General features: G+C 39.7%; 2 protein-coding genes across 4 annotated transcripts; one reads left to right on the top strand and one right to left on the bottom strand.

Annotated features, from left to right (window-relative positions):
* Window positions 1-3,498: 3,498 nt before the first annotated feature.
* On the top strand, window positions 3,499-9,317 carry mmadhca (metabolism of cobalamin associated Da). Of its 2 annotated transcripts, none has more exons than XM_082523297.1 (8): window positions 3,499-3,650; window positions 4,139-4,181; window positions 5,270-5,411; window positions 5,526-5,743; window positions 6,038-6,143; window positions 8,399-8,520; window positions 8,598-8,684; window positions 9,067-9,317. In XM_082523297.1, the coding sequence occupies exons 1-8, from the start codon at window positions 3,514-3,516 to the stop codon at window positions 9,283-9,285; spliced, it is 1,074 nt and encodes a 357-aa protein (XP_082379423.1). In that variant the 5' UTR covers window positions 3,499-3,513; the 3' UTR covers window positions 9,286-9,317. The 2 variants fall into 2 exon arrangements, with proteins under 2 accessions (XP_082379423.1, XP_082379424.1); XM_082523298.1 differs by lacking the exon at window positions 3,499-3,650 and adding an exon at window positions 3,659-3,916.
* lypd6 (LY6/PLAUR domain containing 6) lies at window positions 9,255-22,613 on the bottom strand. 2 transcript variants are annotated; one of them, XM_082523299.1, is made up of 5 exons: window positions 22,529-22,613; window positions 16,276-16,425; window positions 11,556-11,654; window positions 10,656-10,786; window positions 9,255-10,585 (listed from the first exon to the last, which is right to left on the bottom strand). In XM_082523299.1, the coding sequence occupies exons 2-5, from the start codon at window positions 16,391-16,393 to the stop codon at window positions 10,406-10,408; spliced, it is 528 nt and encodes a 175-aa protein (XP_082379425.1). In that variant the 5' UTR covers window positions 16,394-16,425; window positions 22,529-22,613; the 3' UTR covers window positions 9,255-10,405. The 2 variants fall into 2 exon arrangements, with proteins under 2 accessions (XP_082379425.1, XP_082379426.1); XM_082523300.1 differs by lacking the exon at window positions 11,556-11,654.
* Window positions 22,614-24,774: the final 2,161 nt, after the last annotated feature.

Genomic DNA, 24,774 nt, shown 5'->3' with positions numbered 1-24,774 from the left:
GGTTAGGTAAGTGCTTTATACAACACAGCTCATTCACACCTAAGAACAACGCCTTTCTTTCTACAACTTAGTGCTTTCTATCCAATCTTTACAACATAACCCTTATACTAAGTGTGTTTTATGAATAATAATGACATGGCTTGCATGTACCCTATGGCGTATCTAATCTATGAAGTCAGTAAACATTTTCCTGGTGAGTTTCTGGTCTTATTGGAGTCTTTCTGAATGTAACATGCTGTTCGTTTTGTAAATTATGGTCTCCTTCAGAGTCAAAAAGGACTGTGAACCAGCAGTTCCACCTTGTGATTGACAATGCGCTACTGCATAAGCGTGGAGTGTCCCTTACTCCATCCATTCATCCATTACTGCCAGTTTCAGAACGCCACGTGACACCCAGAGTGTTGAGCTTGAGGCTGCACTAACCAATGGGTGACATTCAGTCTTGGGGGTTCAATTCAATTCAATTTTATTTAAACAAAGCCAAATCACAACAAAAGTTGCCTCAAGGAGCTTTATACTGTAAGGTAGACCATACAATAATACATACAGAGAAAAACCCAACAATCATATGACCCCCTATGAGCAAGCACTTTGGTGACAGTGGGAAGGAAAAACTCCCTTTTAACAGGAAGAAACCTCCGGCAGAACCAGGCTCAGGGAGGGGCGGGGCCATCTGCTGCGACCGGTTGGGGTGAGAGAAGGAAGACAGGATAAAGACATGCTGTGGAAGAGAGACAGAGATTAATAACAAGTATGATTCGTGGCAGAGAGGTCTATGAACACATAGTGAGTGAAAAAGGACGTTGAAGAAGAATTACTCAATGCATCATGGGAATCCCCCAGCAGCCTAAAAATGATTGCTTCCAAGGCAGGGACCATGTTTGAGATCATTCATAGTGAGTTGCTGTTTTCATCTTTGGTGCATCAAGTCAAAGATAAAATTAAGTAAAAACAAGTAAACAAATAAGATGGAGTCGATCTGCTATCATTCTGTGTTTGAACAGGGTCAAATTGGCAATTACATGCAATCTGTTTGTGATCATCCAGTGATTAACTGTAATTAATCAGTGAAAATCTGTTGCCTTCAGCAAGAACTTCATAGATTTAAAACCGAAATTCCTCCATCAATATTAATGTTTAAGTCCAAAATGACACAGGTGCTCAGCAACCTTGCTTTATAGGAATACAGGAATATCACAGGAATGCAAATAGCTGGCAACCAGTTGAGTTGGGCTCTTTATTTTTGCAGATGTGCTCTTTGGTGCAAACTGTTGCAAACCAATACAAAGTCTTGCCAATCTTTCTACATTTAAAAAGCCAATGGCAGTTATTTGCAGATCTTTTCCAGTCTGTCTGAGAATGATTGCAGTCATTCTGAGTCAGACTACAAGCAGTGGGAGACAGGTTGCTTCCCACCAAGCATTGCCGCAAGCTCTGCAGTCACCTTGCCATCGAAATTGGACACCGCAACTACTTGCACTTGGTTACCGAATATGAAAAAATTCAATGCAATCGCCAGGCAACCACCAGGATTTTGTGACTGGGTCATTAAACATGGTGCTAACTGAGAGTGCTTCTGTATTACCTCTATATTAGTACAGGGATTTATGCAGATATGTGGACATAAGGTGACCTGGTTACCACTGTTATGCCTGTGTGGGTTTTGTCCAGATCATCCAGCTTCCTCCCACAGTCCAAAGACATGCAGTTAGTGGGGTTAGGTTAATTGGTGATCTTAAATTGACCATACGTCTGAATGGGAGGGGCCAAGGGGTGTCTGGCTCTGTTAGCCCTGTGACAAACTGGTGATCTGTCTTGAGTGTGCCCCCCTCTCGCCCTACGGCAAACAACACGGGTTGTTGGGGGCTAGAAGAAAATGGATGTTAAGTTGCTAACCGCTAGTTAGCTTTGAACATCGCCTGTGTAACATCACCCATGTGACCTCTAGTATCATAGGTGATGTGGCAGGCTAACATAAAAGTCATGTGACAACAGTGTAACTAAAGTACTTCCTAGAGTAGTAAACAAGTAAATTAATGCATTTTCTATTCTAAATGCAATGTGTAATTTAGTTGCTGCTGGCCAAATAAAAATCTCATACTTTAATATGCACAGGAGCCCCGTCGAGCCTAGACGCTGTAACAAATGATCCTGTGGGAGACGTACTGACAGCCACGTTCGGCATGGCTCCGCATGCCTCATCACCACTCACACACAAGTGCGTGCTGGTCCCAGGGTAAACTCCCACTGCATATCCCGTCAGCTCAGAGAAAGTGTCAATCAGCTCATCCAAGTCAGCTAAAGGGATGTGTCTACGCCAGCAAATACTGCCTGTCCTTGTCCTTCGCTACTTCTGACAGTAAATAATGCCCCTCTGGCCAAGATAGCTCTTTCATTCTGATTATTACACTTTATCATGCAAGGGAGGGGATTTTGCTGAACAAGTGAATGCTGTTTCTTCACATCATCCCACCTGGGAAAGGTCCAGTACAAACATTTTTTTTCAAGGTAATTCTCAGAAATTCAGCAAGCCAAACCTTAAAAGGACTAAAGTCAAAGTGAAAATGAGTTTAAGGTGCTTCCATTGGACACCAGAGCTCTGTCTTCAGAAATAAAACCTACTGACACTCTGTCATTTGTCATCCTAATGAATGCAAATGACCACCAAAGCACAATTATCATCACACCGAGACCCATTAAAATCAACAAAAGTGAATGGTTTTATCATTTAGAAAAATGCATTTGTGAGTACAGTGGTTCCCTGCTTCATGTTTATCTCTCACGAACAGCATGTGCTGAACATAAAAGCAGCTGCAATGTGGCAGCTATCATGAATATCATGAAAACTTTTCAAGGTAACAGACAGACACATTAGTGTCACATTACAGGGCGAAGCAGATCAGTACTGCTGTTATAAATACTGCCTTGGTTCTGTTAACTGTTGATTTGCTGCCATCTTGTGCTGAGATTTAAAAAAGATCATTTGAATTTCACCATGTCGAAATGTTGTATGCTTTGCAAAATCTCCGCTCCACATCCAGGCTGATCTTGTGATTGGATCGGAGACTATGCAATTATGTGGGCTGCAAAGAAATGCCTGGATGAGATGTGGAGTGAGAGGAAATGTCTGTTAAAAAGTTTGTGTTAAGTGATGCTGATTTAAGAGTCTTTGATACAGTGCATCTAAGAATATAGAGCAGGTGAAGAAAGACGTAATAAAAAAGTGTTGTGTATTCATTGATTTTGATTTGGAATTATTCATTCTCATTCAGCACAGATACAGGTATGATTTACTCCTCTGTCTTCTTTAGTGTTTGCCCAGTTATAGACCTAAACATCAGCGTAACAAGCTAAGAAAATGCACCCAGCAAGGCCGAGCTTCTGACAAAGAAAGAAGAATAGAAACTCTGTAGAATTAAACAACAAGCATAAAGCAAATGTTCTTGTATTGACAAGAAGTAATCGTAGAAAATTTTCACTCACTAACGGAGACAACTGCAAACCGCCCACTATATGGCGCTCAATGCACACAGAGCATACATACGTGTAGAAGAAGAGGAGGGCGTTACGGAAGTCGTGCGGGATTCATTTGTCCCTCCTGACTTTCCGTCCTTGTTTTGTAAAAGCATACAGTACGTGCAAGTCGCCAGGTACGGAACAGTGTGTACTTTTCCTGCTGTACTCCCAACAACACAATAACATTTGTTTTCTTTATTATGAACACGAAGGCGCTCGTGCTTTGCACTGTGCAGTGGTCTTTTTAAGGTCACGTGAAAACAGGAAGTGCTTTAGATGAACTCTTATTTAAAAAAAGAGAAAGTGATAAGAGTAGATATCAGCTGACCGAACGACTCTTCTTGTGATAGCTGGTGCCAAAGCTAGCTGTGTTGTTAGCTAGCTGATAGTTGAACCTAAGGTATTTTAGAGGATTATAGTCTGTGTAGATTAATGTGTGAAATAAGTGTATTGGTCACATGTGTTTCTTCATGGAGGGACACATGCAGTCATTGCATCATACAAGCTATTTTAGCTCGGCTGGTTAGCAAAGCTAACATTTGGGAGTTTTAAAGTTTTCTTTTCCGTTTTCTGTTGGGAATAACAGTTTCTATCTTCTTCTTGTTACTCTTTCATCAAACAGGTTCAAGGATAAAAGGCGAGGGAAATTAAGCACAATGTCTAATGTAAGTGACCATTTTCCTCATGCTAATGTTATGGCTCATGCTAATGTTATGGGTACTGCTATTCACTTAGGCCAGAGTAGATTTTAAAAAGAATGTCTGATTGTCCAAGAAATAACTTTAAATCATTTTAAAACGCTGCACAATGATTTTGAAGTCATTGAAACCCTATATTGATATTAAATATAGGGTTTCAGTTACAGGCAGTACTAGCTGTTGGCCCATTCAGGCCAGTAACATTTTTATTCACCACTCAAGTGTAGCATTAAAGCACACTGTCTGAAACCACTCCTCGCTAATGAGTATTTTGGGGTTTTGTTTGTTTTTTTTTAATTTTTTTATTGGCAGTATTTTCATATTAAAAGGTCAAAACTTCATCAAACCACATGTTCAGATTGTTTAAATGCTAAAGAGAACAATATGTTTTTATCTGTTTCCAGTCAGAATAAAAACAACATAAAAATCAAAGCTCTTTTTATGCAGACAAACGTCTTAGTTAGCTTGAAATAACATTAAAATTGTCAGATTTCAAATAAACGATGTCTCAACATAAAAGAGAAAAGATTAAGGGAACGCTAACTCATAAAAATGAGTTTGTAATAGTCGTCTAAAGAAATGACACAATCAGCTGACCTGTTTGGTGGAGGGAGGCTGTTTCACAGTTTGGCTGCCCGCCACTACCTCAAAAGCACTGGTTTTAATCTTTGGTTTTAAAATCTGAGCGAGAGACAGTTACGAGACCTCTGTTAGAAGATTGGAGAGGTCAGCTGCAGTGATAAGGTCTTAGAAGCTATGTTATATAGGAAGTCCATGTGTTGAACTGTGTCATCCTCTCCTCTTTATGAGATCAATTCCAAAAAATTTTGAAAAGTTTTAGTCTGATCACAGGAAAGCATTAAATTCCTCAATACTCCAACGTATTAGATGCATCTGTCTCTTTATTTCCAGAGAACCAGAACTAAATGGCAGCATCCAGTTTGTCCTAAACAAAACATACAGTAAAAGTATGAAGCTGCAGACAGTCCACCGTGGGCAGGGCTGTTCCTGTTTCATGTATCTGTCTGTTAACACATGTCGTCGTCTGTCTGCAGGTGCTGTGTGGTCAAAGCAGGGCGGTCCTGTCTCGTGCTGCTGGCTGTCGAGCTTTAGCTTCTCTCAGGGCTGGAACAACCAGAACCTTCTCTGCTGCGAGCTCAGATGAGCCTTACATAGCGGTATCACATACAGACTCAGGTGAGTCGAACAGGAAAGGACGTCAGGCAGTGTTGCAATGCAGTTTTCAGTAGTAAACTGTTTAGCACCTGTGGCAGCAAACGCTGACAAATCATCTTTGTCACATCACTCCAGGCCCAAGGACTGTGTGGCCTGATGAGAACATGGGACCATTTGGACCTCAGGACCAGCGCTTCCAGTTGCCTGGTAACGCTGGGTTTGACTGCCACCTGGAGGGCATGGAGGACCAAAAGAAGGCTCCGGTTCACAAGACGGTGCCTGATGTGCTGACGGTTCCAAGCAGCACAGAGAGACACCAGTTCATACTGGCCCAGTTTGTCAACGAGTTCCATGTAAGATTTTTGAATAGTTACATTATGAGCTGTAACACAGTCAGAGCTTTTAGGACTACAGTTCAGAGCAGCAGAGAGAACAAATTAAAGTCAATGTCTTTGATTTATTTTAAATGTAAGTGAGCTGCTGTGGCTCATTGGTTTCAGGAGAAACACAGATGTCAGTAACACTTCATTGTAAGATTCCAAGTATGACAATTAACAATAAATAAATAAAAATTGAAAAAATAAGCCAGAGCTACATTTTTACCACTTTTGTCTGAGAGGGTGTGTGATTGTTTGTTTGTTTTTCAGGGAAAGCTGGGGCCTATTTCCACGAGAGTAAGCAAAGCTGAGCAGTACTTTAATCAGACAGAAACAGACTGTGCCATAAACTCCTGCCCAGAGCTGCTGAGGAAAGGTAAGAGAGATTCACCCAGCATTACCTTCGCTGACTGTGAGTGTGGGCAACACAAGCCAAAATGATATCTGGATATTTAAGAATTTACGATAACAATATTTCTGATGATATAGAAGAAAAAATACTGAATATTGTGGTCATAAATATTTTGTACTTGTAAATCAGACTGTGTAGTTGTGAACTGAGTTTTGTAACCTTGCAAACCAAAATATCTAAAAGATTGATGTTTGTGCATCTATAGATGAGAATTTGCGTCTGTGTATTTAAAAAAAAAAAAAAAAAGATTATACACATACAAGGGAAAAAACTACTAACTTACATTTTTCAGATTTTTTTCGTTTCCAAGGTTCACAACTACAACAAACAGAATGGTTTGAGGTAGAGCTGGGCGATATGAGATTTTTTTCATATCACGATATGTTTTTTTCATTTCAGGCGATAACGATATATATCACGATATAAGCCAAATAACTATATTTGTAAGATTTAAAAGTGCAGTTGCTCACAAGTAAAATGTGAAATAATCAGCAGCTTGTTTTGATTTAAATATTTATTTCCCATAATAAGTTCAACGGGGTAGATGTACTTAAGGAACATGAGACTTTTTCAGATAAATAAAGGCAAATATTGCAAACTACACAAAAGGCAGCCGCTAAAGCGTTTAAGTTTCAAAATAGAACAAACGAAACAGACTAAATTGTCAATTCCACTTAGAAACAAAATATTAATTCTAAAAATAAATCTTAGTTTGTTTTACAGAAGAACAGACAAAACTGACTAACTTTTGTCAATATCAAATAAACTGAGAACTAAAAGGAAATTCTCAATCTCTCCTTGTATAGCTTAGCTTTTCAAACAGTTTTAACAGTTACTTTAGTCTGACAAAAGCCGAATGACGAATTAGCGCTTCCAGTCAGAGATTGAGCATGCACCACTTTATTGTATTTCCAGACTTGCTTTCGGCACAATTTACAGTGCACGCTACTCTGTTTTTTGTCAGACTTGAAATAGCCGAAATACCTTCACACTACAGAACTTCTATGGCTCTTCCGTTCGACAATCTCTCCGGCATTGGAACCATCATCTGTTTTCTCTTCGGTAAATTTTTTTTCTCTTCGATTTTTCTCTAGTCAGCACACTCATTTCCTCCATTACCCGGGCGGCACGGTGGCTGGCTGCTTCCCAAACAAATACACATGTGCGGCTTGGCACTTGTGCTGTACGTAACAAGTCACGTGACGTGACGCTGCGGCTGTGATTGGTTCGGCTCTGCGCTACTTAATTCGGATTGGCTGTTCTTTTTTTTCTTTTTTTTTTAAGAGGACAAGAGCGATGAGGTCTATCACAATAGTTACATTTTTCTATCGAGAAAAAGTATATGTATATATATATATATATATGTATTTCGCAATACATATCGTTATCGTTCTATCGCCCAGCTCTAGTTTGAGGCATGTCATAGTATTTAGTATTAGTATTTATTTATTTATTGTCATTGTCAAGAACAATGAAATTGCGTTTGGGGCTTCCATACAACCCAAAAAAAAGAAGAAAATAATAAATACCCCTTAAAACCCAAGTGTACATATTTAACCCAGTGTGACTCCAATGCAATAAGACAATCCTTAGCAATAATGTTCGTAGAAATTCAGACAAAGACCTGAGAAACATGACAAAATACAACAATGCAACCCATTCAATATTATTGTACTGTGAGATATGATATCAGATATGATAGTTATCTATTTAAGAAAGAGGGGGGGGGGGGGCAGGAGGGGGAAGAGAATAAAGATATGATGCACCAATGCAGACCAGTTCATTGCTATTAAGAAGTTGGATATGGTTATTGTCCGTGAGAGGGGGGCAGAGAGTTCAGGAGCCTCACAGCCTGTGGATACAGGCTGTTGGCCGGTCTGGATGTTCTGGCCTGTATAGACCTGTACCTTCTCCCTGAGGGCAGCAGATGGAAAAGGTGGCGCGCAGGGTGATGTTGGTCCCGCAGGATACTGTGCACCCTCCTCAGACAGCGAGTGGGGAAGATATTACTGATCTCTGGCAGACTTGTTCCAATAATTCTGCCAGCTTCTTTCACCACCCGCTGGAGTGCTTGCTGATCGGCCTTGGTGCAGCTGGGGAACCACACTAGAAATCCATACGTCAGAACGCTGCTGATGGCACAGTTGTAGAAGTTCAACATCAGAGATGAAAAGAGTTATAATTTGCTTTATTAACATACGTGCGCCTCTGTGTCTCAGATCTGGAGCAGTTGTTTCCTTCGGCGCCCACAGTTTCCATCACAGTGGTGACGGTCACGCAGACGAGCGGTCGGTCAGAGGACAAGGAGACAGAGCTGGATAGAGACCAGCTGCTAAGTAAAGTAAGTCCTCGTGTGTTTCCCATTACAGACTTCAGAGGTTGTAGCAGTTGGTGACTGTGACTTTGTCCTAACTGCAGTTTGTGAGCGGGGCAAAGGAGATGTGTTTCGCTCTGTGGACTGCAGGATACTGGGCGGACTTCATTGACCCAACAACGGGAGCAGCAGTGAGTAATTCTGTGTTCACTGTGCCTGTTCTTTACTGTCTCAATCTGCAATCTAAACTCACAAAGCATATACTTATTCTATGAATGAAGCTTACGTTAGTTTAATTTTCTTTGATAGAAAAAATGTTATATTGAAGTAGTTGTCTGTTGGGTGGGAAAAGCCCAAACACATTATGATGTGAAACCACACCTGCTTATAAACCTTTTGGTTACATTGTTTGGAAAATCTGGAAAAATGTATTTTCCCTTGTAACATTTCTAGAGATTTTTCCCGTTAAACTTCCTGTCAACTCAAATTCTGGTAGTTCAGCTGTGAAAACTGAGGACAACAAACAGAACAATATTGTTTTAATAATGGAATTTTCCCCCCTTTCCTCAACAGTTCTTTGCGTCTCCATTGGGCGAAACCACACTGCGAACAGACAGTGAGCTGGGACATCGGGGCTTTCACATCGAGGTGTCGAGCTCCTGCACAGTCATCCGCCATATCCTCAGGGGGACTCCTTTGTTTGTGGGGACTATTTTCACCAATGCACCTGTTCAAAGTGCTGCTGTTGCTAGACTTCAAGGATTTTCAGACGCACTCAATGATGAGGAATAAACTTTTTTTTTTTTTTTTTAAATAGAATAGAATCAAATTCAAACAGAAGGGTTCTGTTTATGGTTTGGAGAAGCCGCTAACGTTTCCTGTTATGGAGCTAGTTTGTATCAATGGGAAGTTGTGTAATGTTGTAACACAAAGCATCTGTGCAGACCTCTGTGTTGCTAAGGATCTAACTGACACTCTAATGCGAACGTCAGTGCTGTGTCTGACTGACAGAAGCGTTACCCTGCTCTGCATGCAGGGAGACACTCAGAGAAGAAACAATTTCACCATGTGCTTCATCTGTAGACAATGTTCATATTTTACAGTTTGAGTATTTATGAAATACTGCGACAGATGTTCTACAGCTGTTGGTGCTAACTACCAGGAAAATCTCTCCGTTTCAAACACCTTAACATGTTAGCGGCTCATATTCTTTTTACAGCAGCAAGTACAGTGTTGGTTTTCTCTGATCTGTTGCACACAGTGTAAAGAAACGATGGAGAAATATTATAAATAGTTTCAGAAGATTTCAATTTATTATGGGAACAGCTCCCAGAATGCACACTGACCTGGATGAACATGGACACACTGCTTATTAAATTATATTTATGTACTTCAGCTTTTTTGTGACTGGCTGTGTCTTGCAAACAGGTTTGAACAGCAAGTGGGCGGAGCTTCAGTGCTGTCAACCAGTGCTCTGATGACCATATTAGGGAGTCCTGAGAGCTTGAAAAAGGGAGGCAACTGGACTTCTTTAGGTTTTAAAAATCCAGATGTCTTCTCTTATTATTGTTTAAGTCTATAATGATCTACCATATTAGGGATAGTCAGCATCGGCACGCAGAGCCAGGAGTAGAAGACATATCTGAGACAGTGTTTAGATCATTGTGAAGCCTGAGCTTTTGACTCAGAGATGTTTATTATGAGCTATATACAAAGTAACATTATAAATATAACAGAAAACACAGAAATGCAGATCGACTATTAAAAAAGTGGAAAAGAAGAAAGGAAACCAAAGTTGAATCAGTTGTCTTGCATATAAAAATGTCTTTAAACCTTCAGTTACTGAAACACGCAGCCAACACAGGTCCCAGTTCTGCCACTACACATACCAGCTGTTCTCTTTCTACGTGTCTCAAACACGTCCAGCTGTGAAGATGACAACAATGATGGCGATGATGATGAAGCACAGCGCTCTAGAATGAAGACTCCCGCTCAAACTAACCAAAGGAGAAATGGAGGAGAAAATGGCACTGCTGTCATTTCTGGGCACCAACACGTTGCAGATGTTCCCCTCACAGCAGGAAGAGCACACCTGAGGGATGAGAGGAAAGCCTATCACGTTAAGGTTGAGGAGACATCTGAAGGCAGAGCTCTCCACGTACCTGGTAGCCAGTATCGGCAACGTCAGCACAGCCAGTGAACAGACACTCCTCCAAGGTGGCACAGCGCTTGGTCACAGACACACTTTCCCCACTTCTATCCATCATGTGGAGGGTGGAGCAGTATTTAGTATCTGAAGGACAGTAAAATTCCCTTCATGTGACCAATTATGTCTTAATAACTTGACAGATTCACAGGCAGCCCCAATATGAGGAGTACAAAGTTTAAAACTGCCAACAAATATTTAAATTTAGAAAGATAAGAACTACCAAACGGTACTCTTCAGTGCATGACACGTTCAGCTTTTGGTGATCACAGTTTGTTTAGAGAGTTGGATGGCAGGTAGATGATTTTCAGATTCCACAGTGGGCTCTGGCCCTACTGAGTTTGGGAAAACGTCTTTCCATCAACTCTAACTGCACATTAAGAATGTGTTCCAGTTGCCAAGCAGATGTAGATCCCCGTGAAGTCGACCGAACGTGCGAAGTAAAATTCCAAGAAGAAGGAAGCAAAGTTCCTCTGATGAAAGATAACTGTGGGAACACCTGTTCATCACTACATTCTACACTGATGAGCAAGATTAGCCATCAGTCGTCACACCTTGCTGAAGTGTTGGCAAAAAGGGCATGCAAATGAGATTTTGGAGAAGGGGGGGCTAGCATCTCCCTCCACTCACCTCCAAAACCACCTGTAAGCCACTTCCGCTTAAAAGTTCTTCCTTCCTACCAAGTCCTAGCAAATTATTATAAATATTGTTTATATCAATCTATTTTATTTATTTTAATCATTTTGTTGATGTTCGTTTGTAGCGCATTCGCAAAGAAACACGTTTCTCAAGAGAAGTCACTTGAACTGACATCTCCTTGAGCAGGCAGCCACAGATGAATCAAAAGCTGACGTACCCTTTGGACAGTATACGTCCGGGGCCCAGCGGTTGCAGTCGTAGTTGTCTACAGCATCTTGGCATGTGAAGCACTTGAATCCGCCAGGGTAAGGAGTAGCTGTGGAGACACAACTGTATTCAGTTTTAAGTTCAATAAGTGAAGAAGGCGTGTTTTCATTCGTCCTGTGTGTAATATCATTCCTGCAGAAAGGGACCTTCATTCATCAACCTTCTGGGGTGTTTTTTTTAATTAGCTCATTCAATCACTGTACACATTCTCTGTGTTTCTGGGTGATTTCAGAATCATAAGAGAGACGAATGTCCTAAAATTCAACCACCCCTGCCTTTTCCCTGGCTTCTGACATGGTTATGAAGTTGCCCTCAAAGCACAGATAGGACCAGAAGATGTGAAGGGCTTGTTAATCAAAGCTGGAGGGGCCCCAAAACCAGGTGCACTTTGGTACGAATCTTCCTGAAACGAGTTTCCATCTTATCCTGAGGCTTGTTTTTCCGAGGTGCCCCGACTTCCTTGCAAAGACGTGTGTTAGGTTTTTGGGGATTGGATACTGGGCTCAGGTTTGGATGTAAGATAGACAAAGCTCTTAAAGTATATAAACTATGACTCTCATACAGTGGGGCAAAAAAGTATTTAGTCAGCCACCGATTGTGCAAGTTCCCCCACTTAAAATGATGACAGAGGTCAGTAATTTGCACCAGAGGTACACTTCAACTGTGAGAGACAGAATGTGAAAAAAAAAATCCATGAATTCACATGGTAGAATTTGTAAAGAATTTATTCGTAAATCAGGGTGGAAAATAAGTATTTGGTCACCTCAAACATGGAAAATCTCTGGCTCTCACAGACCTGTAACGTCTTCTGTAAGAAGCTTTTCTGTCGCCCACTCGTTACCTGTATGAATGGCACCTGTTTGAACTCATCATCTGTATAAAAGACACCTGTCCACAGCCTCAAACAGTCAGACTCCAAACTCCGCCATGGCCAAGACCAAAGAGCTTTCGAAGGACACCAGGAAAAGTATTGTAGACCTGCACCAGACTGGGAAGAGTGAATCTACAATAGGCAAGCAGCTTGGTGTGAAAAAATCAACTGTGGGAGCAATCATCAGAAAATGGAAGACATACAAGACCACTGATAATCTCCCTCGATCTGGGGCTCCACGCAAGATCTCATCCCGTGGGGTCAAAATGATCATGAGAACGGTGAGCAAAGATCCCAGAACCACACGGGGGGACCTGGTGAATGACCTGCAGAGAGCTGGGACCAAAGTAACAAAGGTCACCATCAGTAACACACTACAACGGCAGGGAATCAAATCCCGCAGTGCCAGACGTGTTCCGCTGCTGAAGCCAGTGCATGTCCAGGCCCGTCTGAAGTTTGCCAGAGAGCACATGGATGATACAGCAGAGGATTGGGAGAATGTCATGTGGTCAGATGAAACCAAAGTAGAACTTTTTGGTATAAACTCAACTCGTCGTGTTTGGAGGAAGAAGAATACTGAGTTGCATCCCAAGAACACCATACCTACTGTGAAGCATGGGGGTGGAAACATCATGCTATGGGGCTGTTTTTCTGCCAAGGGGACAGGACGACTGATCCGTGTTAAGGACAGAATGAATGGGGCCATGTATCGTGAGATTTTGAGCCAAAACCTCCTTCCATCAGTGAGAACTTTGAAGATGAAACGAGGCTGGGTCTTCCAACATGACAATGATCCAAAACACACCGCCCGGGCAACAAAGGAGTGGCTCCGTAAGAAGCATTTGAAAGTCCTGGAGTGGCCTAGCCAGTCTCCAGACCTCAACCCCATAGAAAATCTGTGGCGGGAGTTGAAAGTCCGTGTTGCTCGGCGACAGCCCCAAAACATCACTGCTCTCGAGAAGATCTGCATGGAGGAATGGGCCAAAATACCAGCTACTGTGTGTGCAAACCTGGTAAAGACCTATAGTAAACGTTTGACCTCTGTTATTGCCAACAAAGGTTATGTTACAAAGTATTGAGTTGTATTTTTGTTATTGACCAAATACTTATTTTCCACCCTGATTTACAAATAAATTCTTTACAAATCCTACCATGTGGATTCATGGATTTTTTTTTTTTTCCACATTCTGTCTCTCACAGTTGAAGTGTACCTCTGGTGCAAATTACTGACCTCTGTCATCATTTTAAGTGGGGGAACTTGCACAATCGGTGGCTGACTAAATACTTTTTTGCCCCACTGTAAGTATTCTCACAGATGAGAATCAAATCAAAACTGCTGCTGTTTGTACATAGTAAAACTGTTTTCATATTTCTTGTACCATTTCTATTTTGATGTATTTGTTTAATTCACATGTCACAATGTTCACACTGTTCAGGTTTGATGCTTTTCTTATTAAAATAAAGTGCTGTATGACTGTGGCCTGTAGTATAGTGCACTTTAAAGGTTACGTAAATAAATGTATATACCAGTCTTTTTTTGGTTCAAATTAACTGCAAGTTCATCCCAGACCAATTTCATTTTATATTAACATTATTTGTTGCAGAAAAGGTTTTGAAAAAAGTGTGTCGCTATGAGTCTTAAGACTGTGTTTGTGTTGTTCACAATTCCACGAGGCCGAGCAATTTGTGCACCTACAATGGCATAGATGACATCATGTTATTTTTGTTTCACAATACTAACATTTAATTTTTATCCCCAAAACATCAGTTTTCTGTGGCATATTACGACACTATCACTTTACCTAGAAACCACCTAGAAGCAGGCTAAAATTAGCTGCTTTTTTTTCTTTGCACACTTAAAAACACCCTGTTGTTTTATCAGTAACCTCTGATTTGCCCCAAAAAAGAAAAGTTATTGAGTAAGTAAGTCATGATTGATGTAGACAAATAACTTCCATAAGTTCTCGATGGGCAATTGAAATGTGTGAATACCAAGTGACAAAACTGCTTTTTTTGGTCATTAGTAACACAAAACCCACTGGTCTACAATGCTTTGTATACCACAGTGGGGAACATGTAAATTATGCATATATTACTAACTGTGTTAATAACTGTGACTGTCATCTGACTGTTACTTTAGAAAGGGCAGTGGCATTAGCATAGGTGCACTTTCTTGGTAAATACATTGGACACTTAATCATTTAAAATAAAACAAGCTGTTGTCCAGTTTTTTGTTTATTCTAGGCAGAAATTTCTGTCTATTGAGAAAAATCCACTAAAACTACTAAATTAAAACAAATCATGTTACTGTCTAACATGTTTCTCATTAAAGTAAGACACTTTAGCGGTTTTACTGGATATTTATGTTTTAGCACATTTCATATATTCATTTAAATATTTGTATTTTGACTTTTAACTATTAGTTCTTTAATTCATTCAGTGTGTGAATAAACATGTATAGTATATCACAGTTGTTTTGTTCCTTTCACATCCTTATACACTCCCTACTTTTATGCAAATCAGAGATGGATAAGCGGAAAATGTAAAAACTTCCTGATTTGAGATGAAATTACCCAAGTGTATACATTTATATGGATCCGCATTTTGAAATAATAATAAGAGTTGTAAAGTGCAGAATCCGAATATACAGGTAACCTAACGAGTGAAAGGTGTTTTAAGCTAGGGAAAAATCATTGGTAATGGAAATTCAGCTCAGGTGAACCTCTCAGTTTTTTGTCTCTATTCATGTGAGTCCTGCAGCTCGTTTTTACATGAAGGCTCTGGCAGGTACACAAAAACTATACAAACACGCTTCTGGTTGTGAAACTTTGGGTTAATTAAAAATATGTCATTTGGTCAATCACCTTCTGATTTTCTGCTTATTTAACAATTATACTGATTACTAAAAAAGAAGCAATAAATCTGTAGCCTGTGTCATAGATGCTCTCCAAAGATTTATGGATACTCATCAGTCTACTCCACGTCTCTGACTCAGGGATCAAACAAGGACCAGCCACTTTTCAGTCAAAGAACAATCCTGTTATTCTCAACAAAGACACAAACCAATCGCTTTGATGATCATGAACCACATCCTTGTGTAATAAGTTTCCAAGATTTTTTTCAGGAATTTTGAAAAGGGATTCATCAGTGTTATTTCCAAGAATTAATTCCAAATAAAGATGAAATACATTTGATCTTTTAAAGGTGCAAGTTAAATAGCAGAACTGTAACTTATAACTGGAATAAGTTTACTTAATATGTGTTAGTGTTTTAAGAACACACATTTCAATCAGTGTAATTTATGTTATAACAGCCCTAATCTGTTGCTTTTGTTTGTCTGTCATACGTCAATGGTTGAGAGAATGAAAGCTGCAGAACCAGCTTACAATCAGAGAAGGATGCCAACTATACTTTTATATATTTATATTTTAACATATTGTAATAAACTGTTGTTTTGGCAGCTACAACTGATTTAAATACAAAACGAAACTTTCCATTAAGTTTTATTTGTGCATGTGTAGCGTTTAAATGCATCTGTACTCACTCGTTATTCATTCAGTTAACATGACTTTTGTACCTTTGTAACATTTATTTATTTAAATAAAACAACAGTTTTGTTTTCTACACCGTGCTTGCTTTCTGCTTTTCTTGCAGCTTGTTTCCGATAGATATTATTAAAATGTTCCATTCAAGTTCAGTGCACGCTATTTAAAAACAATGCCGCTAATGTTATTCAGTCATATTCAGTATCAAACCTTTAAACAAATTGAGATGTAAAATAGTACTCCTATACTCCTACTTGAGGGGTGCAGCAGGATGATATCCTTCATGGTGAAGTCCCGTGACTGCGCAGTTTTCACCCAGTCAGTGATGGTGGTCAGCAGCAGGACCCAGGCCACTGTTGGCCAGGCCTCCATTATTGCACCAGAGTGTCTTCATGCACTTAGGCCTGTTGAACATGAGTGGATTAAAATGACAATATTAGAGAATCTTAAACGGATAAAGAATGTAAACACTCAGCCTCCCTGAGCTTTTTTTTAAAGATACTACAGAGTCTTTTTAATGTATTGTTATTTTTGGTGTACAAGAAAGCATGATTAAACCACAGTTGAACTCAACGAAACATCAACAAAAGGCTTCAAGTGGCTAATAATAGAACCAATAAGTCTATAAATGTGACCACCTGTGTTCCTTCTCATGCTGTGAGCCTGCTTCATTAATCAAATGTCAAAGGAACTCTACGAGCCAGCTTTAAGCCTCAGCATCCCTTTCTGGATTTAACAGATAATGAAAGTGCTGATATTTCCATATTTTACTCAAGAAACTGAACACTGGTCATGTAAACCTATATTAATGCTCTCATTATTTTAATGCCAATCAATAAAACTCTCTAGAAACTATTCTTGAACTAATCTGAAGGTAATATGAAGTTTATAGGTCTGTAGCAATTGACCCTGCAGAAAGTTGGTATCCTCTGTGGACTATGCGCCCCAGCATCCACTGACCAGCATCACCACCTGCAGGAGCCACCATAGAGGTCAAGTGTAGTGCATATCAGCTGGAATGGGAGAGGACCTGATGAGCCGATCCCTGACTGTTGAAATTAGCTCTATTGACACAAAATGTCACCTGTCTCATGGAGAAGGAGACTGAGCTAGTGGTTGAGGTTATTGGAATCAGTCTCCTGTAAAGGGGCTGGGCTCCCTCCAGTCTGGGGTTGCCCTTGGTGAGAGATTGCGGGCAAGGGTAGGTAGGTATACTTGTATCCCCCATTGGAGTACTTTCTATATGTTGGGGTTCTCCCCGTGGAAGAGAGTTGTCCCTGACTATTACTTCAGCTTATGCACCAAATTATACTTTAGAGGTACACACAACCTTCCTGTAATCACTGAAAAAAAAGAGTATGGTTTGGGTAACCTGTGGGACTCCAGAGGAAGCTGACAGGTACCAGCTGGCAGATTGCAGCTTATGTAGTAGCTGAAACAAAAAGTCTGGTGTGGGAGAAGTTTGGTGAGCTCGTGGAACAAGACTTTTGGTCAGCGTTGAAACGATTCTGGCAAACCACCAGATGACACAAGAGAAAAGTGGTGCTCTATCTATCTATAGGGGTGCTGCTGACTTCAGCTGAGGGTACAGTCGGAATTCTTCAAGGATCCCCTCAATCCCAGTGACAATGCTTAGAGAAAGCAGAGTCTGGGGACGATGGGGACAACTTGCCCATTATTAGAAGTGAGGTCATTGAAGCAGGTAAACAACTACTTGGTGGCAGGATCAGTGGGGAGGGTTCCTTAAACCTCTGGACGTTATGGGGCTTTCTTGGTTGACATCCCCCTGCTACATCACATACAGATCTGGGGCAGTGCCTCTGAACTGGCAGACTGGGGTGGATGTTCCCATCTTTAAAAAGGTTGACCAGAGGGTGTACTCAAATTGCAGGAGGATCACACTACTCAGACTCCAAAGGAAGATGTACGTCAACGTACAAGAGAGGAGACTATGTCCTGAACCTTGGATTCAGGCGGAACAAAGCAGTTTTCTTCCTGGTCATGGACCTCTGGACTCTTTGGGTTGTGTTGGAATTTCCCAGTCAGTCTACATGTGCTTTGTGGACTTGGAGACTGTATTCAGTCACATGTGTAAATGCTGTTAAATAATGTTCTGTGTAGAGTTCATGATGTGGATGATTGATTTATAATGGAGTACAAAATTTCATGAATATATATAGTTAGTGTTAAAAATATCTTTATTTGAAATGTACATGTGTAAAGTGTAAGAGCTGGTGTCTCATGAGAATACCCTTAACGAGAGTAAGCGAGACCTTTCGTGTACTGCGAGGGAGCAGATGTCTCTCATGAAGCGTGTTAAGTTAAAGGTTTATTAAAAGAAAAGCAGCACAAGGACTTAAGGACCTCTTTTCAGGACAAACAGTCAGTGAGGTAGTTGTCATTTGAGAAATGTTTTTATTTGTGTTTGGACTTAATATGTGTACTGTGAAGTTGCTAAATGGTTTGTACTGTTCACTCGTGACCAGTTCTCATGGCGTATTGGCGTACTGGTGTACTGGTGATGGTGAAGCTGAGGAGGAGAGAAAGCCCAAGTAATAAACGCCTGTTTCAAAGAACCGACCAGTGTCTGTGTCGTGAAGAGAGCTACAACATGCAGCTTCAGGAGCATGGAGTATCTGGCTTGTTGCTACTAGCCATTCAGCCCCCGCTCAACCGCAGTGATAGTTTGGTCCACATTGCCAACAATAAGTCAGAGTCATTGTAGTAAAGCTATTTATTTTGCTATAATTAAAGCCTCATAGAGGATTTTGAGATTGTATTGATATTATATCTCAATCCTGAGCTTTCAGTTAGAGTCCAGTCAGAACACTCCCTCTTTTTAGATTCACTGAGACGTCAATCAGTGAATTACACACCAGATGACCTGGTTTTATCCCTGACTTTTATGTTTTATCCCCAGGCACTGTGCCAGACTGTGGGGCTGTAAATGCTTGTTTTCTTTGCATTATGCATGCCCCAGTAAAATGGATCCACATCTTTACTTTGGTCCAAACACCCATAATGTAAAGTGCTACAAGAACACACTTGTTTTACTTCCAACACAAAGACATGATTATAAGTCATAAGACCTGAAACTAAAATAATTTCATTAAAAGGAAGCTTAGTAACTGATTGACCACATACATTTTCAGGCTAAAATGTTAATTTTCAATGAGTCCAGGTTCTCAAATGTGAAAATGAATGCCACAGTGTCTAAGTGGTAGTTAATATTCAGGATTAAAATAATTAAAACCTCCTCTCTAGATTTGCATGTCTTTTCAGCATGTGAGAAACTAATAAACACACGAAAACACAAAAAGGTCTGTAAATCAGGCTTAATAACAGGATTAATCTAAAGCCTTCACAGCGGTCTCCTAGTCGTCAGAGAGGTCTCCTCCTATTGCATTCATCAAGCTCCTCGAAGCACAGTGCTACTGTATAGCTCTTAATCATACGCTGTATGCTGAAAGAAAAACTTGAGATTAGGTCCCAAACTTTGAGCTGTCTGAAGGATCCCTGGCTTTGCCTGCAGTAAAATCTGTTTTTAGGTCTGAGAGGAGAAGGCAGGAGTGCAGGGATTATATACAAAGGCTCCCTGTTATAACTGGGGGGATGGAGAGGTTTCAATCAGCACCAACCAACTCCTTCGGGTCCCGGTTAAAAGGCTGTAGAAGGCTAAAAGAATCTGAAGGAGAGTCCGTCAAGACAACAGGGGATGAAGTTCAGAGATAGTGTAAACTGTAGATTGTTACCTGCTTAGTTACACATCTGGATGCATCCACACATTACAAAAAAACTAATGTGATGCAGATATATGGGCTAAATTGAAAGAAATGGCTCGGAGTTTAAGATGAATCTTATGAATATATATTACTTGACATGCACTAATGAAAAAAGCGACAGACCTAAACTGTCTTATGGACATCATGAAGTTCATAATTAGAATTATTTGCACTTCATTTTTGGCATAAAAGAAAGTAATGTGCAGAAACATGTGCAACTTGTTACATCTTAGAAGAGAAGATGTGGAGGCAAATATAATGAAAGACTAATTAGTGACAGAACACAACTGGAAACTACAATATGTCACATAAAAAAGTTCAAAACAAAAAAGAGCAAAACATTAATTGATCTAATAATAATGGCGGCTCCAGTGGTTCCAAACCATTTCAGTTAACTATACCTCCACAGCCACAGCTATGTCAAATAAACTCAAATATCACCTCACTGATGATGAGATCATTTCAGTGTAATTTAACCTGATTTTTTTTTTAAATTGAACAATGTTTAATTTTGCTGTGATATTTACAATACAATTGAACTTGAATGCAGGGTTAGTTAAATTATGTACTTTTGTAGTACAACCATTTCAACATCATCATAATTTATCTGTGTGGTCACTGTATTAGCTTTTTACATATATCATTTGGCCATTATTTTGAACAATTTTATTTAACCACCTGCCCCCTAACGCTATGTAGCTAGCTTAAATGTTAAATGTTAATCCAGTAATGTTAGCTTGATACTAGATATTCATTATACACAGATTTTTTTATTAGTATTTTCCACTACTATTTCAACTACTACGTTTAGACATGAACTAATAGTATATAATAGTGTAACCCATATATAAATATAAATTGTTTATTTTAACCATTATCTGTGCTGATGGCTAATTATTAGCCATTATGGCAACCATTATCCAGTGCCAAACTATCATAATGAAATGTATATTAAGTTTTTATTGCAATTTTTAGCAAATAACTACAACCTTCTTTACGGTAAATAGCTTTTAGCCAAATATCTTAACTGCTATGAAATTTTAGCTAACTATTGAAACTGAACAGTCTCAGTAGGTTTGCCTGAATATTATCATTATCATTTTAGCTAATTTAACACTTTTCCCATTACATTTTAAACTTCAGATAACTTTTTCTCTTGTTTTAGCTATTATATTTCCAAAATCATAATGTTCTAGTGTTGCACTTGACTCAGAATGTCTTCATTTCCTTTAGTTTACACCCAGGCAAACTCAGTTGTTGAGCTAATAGATCTAATTTAGTAAAATCCACTAACTCACTCTGCAGTCTGACCTGACAAAAATAGCTGGCTTATTGCTCCAAATTGGTCATGTGTTTCAAAAGAATACTTGATCAACATTTAGACCACCAGGGTTGACTTTGAAGATCAGCAGCTCAGCTCTATTGACCAGACACATATGGCAGGGGCTTAACTTCTTTCATTCCACTGATTTTCTCCCTATCTATCACGTCAGAGATAATTGACTGCATTCACAAAATTCTTGTTTCTCTTGTATAATTAGGTGGTTGAAATGTCATAAATATAAAGTCCCCTTCCCAAGCATTGCCATCTGGATTTACTGACACACTACATCACTGCGTGATTTTTGTGAGGTTTTTGCTTAGCTCATAAAGCATCTGACATTTTAACATTGTTTAACATGACCAAAAAGGTCACAGTTGGCCAGACACTCTAAATGAATGTAGTCTCCTTACTGCCTATTTGTATTAGCTGATTCATTATGATACATAAATCAAGATAATATGACAAGCAGACATTCCTTAGAAGTACATGTGACCTGTGCTATATAACATTTATAATTGGATTATTATCTCTTGTTATCTCTAAAGCTGCTCCAACTTTAAACTGTAACCTATTGTGACCAAACTACAAAACTTGGCTTTAAAACCACAAAGCAGTCGTGCTGAGAGGTCAAGTCTAAAGAACTGGACTTTGTGTGTATTTAAAATTTTTATCAACATTTGGGTAGCATAGCTTCCACACTATAAGGAGGGATTTAATTGAGTCCAATACAATATTTTTGCAATGTAGCTGCTCATATTTATATGTAAAATAGGGGTGTGAGACATGTAGGTCAGGACCAGAACTGACCCAAAAACTCCAGGTTTTGTTCATTGGCACATCTACTTTGAAGGACATGCAATGAAACATGTAGTATAAACTGTACTTTTTGAAAAGAAAGGCAGATTAAATATAGCTTTACTGGTTTGGCAACACTTCAGAATAAACTGGGTTATATGCGGCCCATGAACTAAAATGTAATGTTCTTATAGCTGTCAAAATTATTCAATCATTAAGCAGAATATAATGTATGTAGATAATACTTTACGGACTGTAGCACTTCACACAAAGTCTACCACATTAAAAGCACCATGGAAACTTGTGTAATCACAGTAAATTTACAACTTTTAACAAGGTACAAAGATTTACTGGGTTCCCACATAGTTCAGTTTAAGATCATATGCTGTCTCCACAACTATATTTGCTCTTCACTGAAATGGTGAATATGAACTAAATCTCACGATCAAAAACATGACAGCATTTCATGAAATATCATATCTTCAATTCATCTAAACGTAACGCTTCTCAATTGCACTGGTGCGCACGGAATTGATTTAAAATTACATGTGTTAGTACAGCTTGACTCTACGACTTTATCGCAACACTATTTTAATAAGAACTTACCAGCTTTAAATGCTCGATAGGACGCTCTCCATTCGGCGCGGATGAAGCTCAGAAACTAGTGAAGTGCAGCTCGGCGCGGCTGAGGAGGGGAGGGGGAGGCTGCAACGTCACAGACATCGGCACTCCCACAAATAGAAATGGATCATAAAAAAAAACAATGTTTTTTAATTCACCTTTTTTTCATGGCGGGGATTTATATATTATATATAGCAATGCACTGATATACAAAAATTTCCCTTTATGATTTTTTTAAAATATGCATTTTGTTAGTTATCAAAATGTATTACTTTCATAAACGAATTAATAAGTATATGTACGCTATTTTTCTTTTTTTTCCCTTTTTTTTCTTAATTTGATAAAATACTTTTTACAGTGTTGCTGAAGTTTAAGTGAATGTGTTATTTTTGCCAGTTTTAGCCGCTACATCAGGTGTTTGTGAGTGGGAGGGGCAGCGTCCAGCCTCCTCAGTGGAATTGCCCTCCTGGCCAAGAGGGAACAGAATGCCAGTAGAGGTGCCTCATTCCCACTGATGCCAAAGAGAGAAAGCAGGGGTCCAGGTGGCAGCATCACACTGAGAATCCTGGACAAGGTATGGAAAACCTTTGTCCAGAACTGGTCAAGTTGGGACAAGACCAGTATATATGGATCAGTGAGGCTTCAGCAGTTTTGCATCTATCACAATATGGAGTGATTTCAGAATAGATCTGAGATAATCTGGATTTTGAGAAGTGGGCTCTATGCACCACTTTAAACTGGATTAAACAGTGGCAGGCACATAATGATGTTGTGTTGACATCTTAGCAGGGACATAATTTCCAGGGGGGTTTGGGGGGCTATGACCCCCCCCCCCCCCCCCCCCCAATAAAACTATGAATTACCTTGCATAAATAGGCTGTTGATTTTCTTTACTCATTTCAGTTATTACCAGCAAAATAGTTGCATGTTTAATCATCTGGGAATTTACCCAATTTATTTATTTAGACAGAGATCTTGACGCCCCCCACCCCCCATTTTCAGCACAAAGTTACACCGATGCATGTTAGCTTATGGAGGCCCATGTTTTGTCATGTCTAAGTCTTCTGCCCATAATGTTCTGAGTTTGGATGAAGGGGTTTGTGTCAAGTTTAATATTTTATCGTAAAGCAGGGAGATCGGCCCTCTATTGGTCGGATTGAGTTGTAGGATAGTTTCTAATAGTGTAGCTCTGGTAGAGGGCTTGAGCCTGAAATCTGGGAATGAATAAAGTGCCTGACTTGCAAGTAACTGAAAAAGTGTGTTGGTGGTAGATTGTATTTATTAGCAAGTTGTTCAAATGATGCTAGTTTGTTGGCTATGAACAGGTCTTTAAAGCAAGTTATTCCACTTCTGTGCCACTCCACAAACCCACTGTCCTGTGTAGAAGGTTTAAAGAAATGGTTAGATGCAGTGGGGCTGAGAGGGGAGAAGTCACAGAGATGAAAGTATTTCTTATACTGGCCCCATATTTTCAGTAAGTGTTCAGAAGGTTCAGTTTATACCCAAAAGCTGACCAAATTGACCAAGCAGATTTAATGTAGATGGTAATGAAGTTGAAGGCTTAGAAATAAAAAGCAGGAGATCATCTGCATAAAGCGAGACCTTGTGTTCGATGGTATTTCTCCAAATGCCGTGTACTTCTTTGCAACTGTGAAACGCAATGACAAGGGGTTCTACGGCCAGATTAAAATCCAGGGGGCTGGGAGGACATCCCTGGCGTGTGCCCCTGTGAAGTTTGAATGGTTTTGACAATTGGACGTTAGTCTGTTTTGTAGCAGATAGCTGAGAGTAGAGCAGTTTATTCCATCCATAATTTTGCTCCAAAACCAAATCTGTGAACGACTGCAAAGAGATTGTCGAAGTCAACTCGATCAAAGGCTTCTTCAGTGTCCAGAGAGACAACATATTCATCAGCATCTGTAGAGCTGAAATAAACTATGCTAAATAGCCTTCTTACATTAAAACGGTGACCTTTAATGAAGCCTGTTTGGGCTTTTGAAATAATTGTTGGGAGAACCAATTGTAGTCTACGGGCAAGAATCTTGGCTAATATTGTAGCATCTGTGTTCAAGAGAAATTTGTCTAAAAGAGTCACATTCCATCGGATCTTTTCCTTTCTTTGCAATAAGTGTGGTACAGGCTTCATAAAATGACTGAGGAAGAGATCCTTGTTTAATGCAGTCGGTGAGGGTTATACTAAGCTGCGCAGACAGTAATGTAGTGCTCTGATT

This window comes from Aulonocara stuartgranti, assembly GCF_965226115.1.
Source record: "Aulonocara stuartgranti genome assembly, chromosome: 23".
Taxonomy (NCBI): domain Eukaryota; kingdom Metazoa; phylum Chordata; class Actinopteri; order Cichliformes; family Cichlidae; genus Aulonocara; species Aulonocara stuartgranti.
The sequence above is the reverse complement of the archived record's forward strand: the minus strand, read 5'-3'. Positions and strand labels throughout refer to the sequence as shown.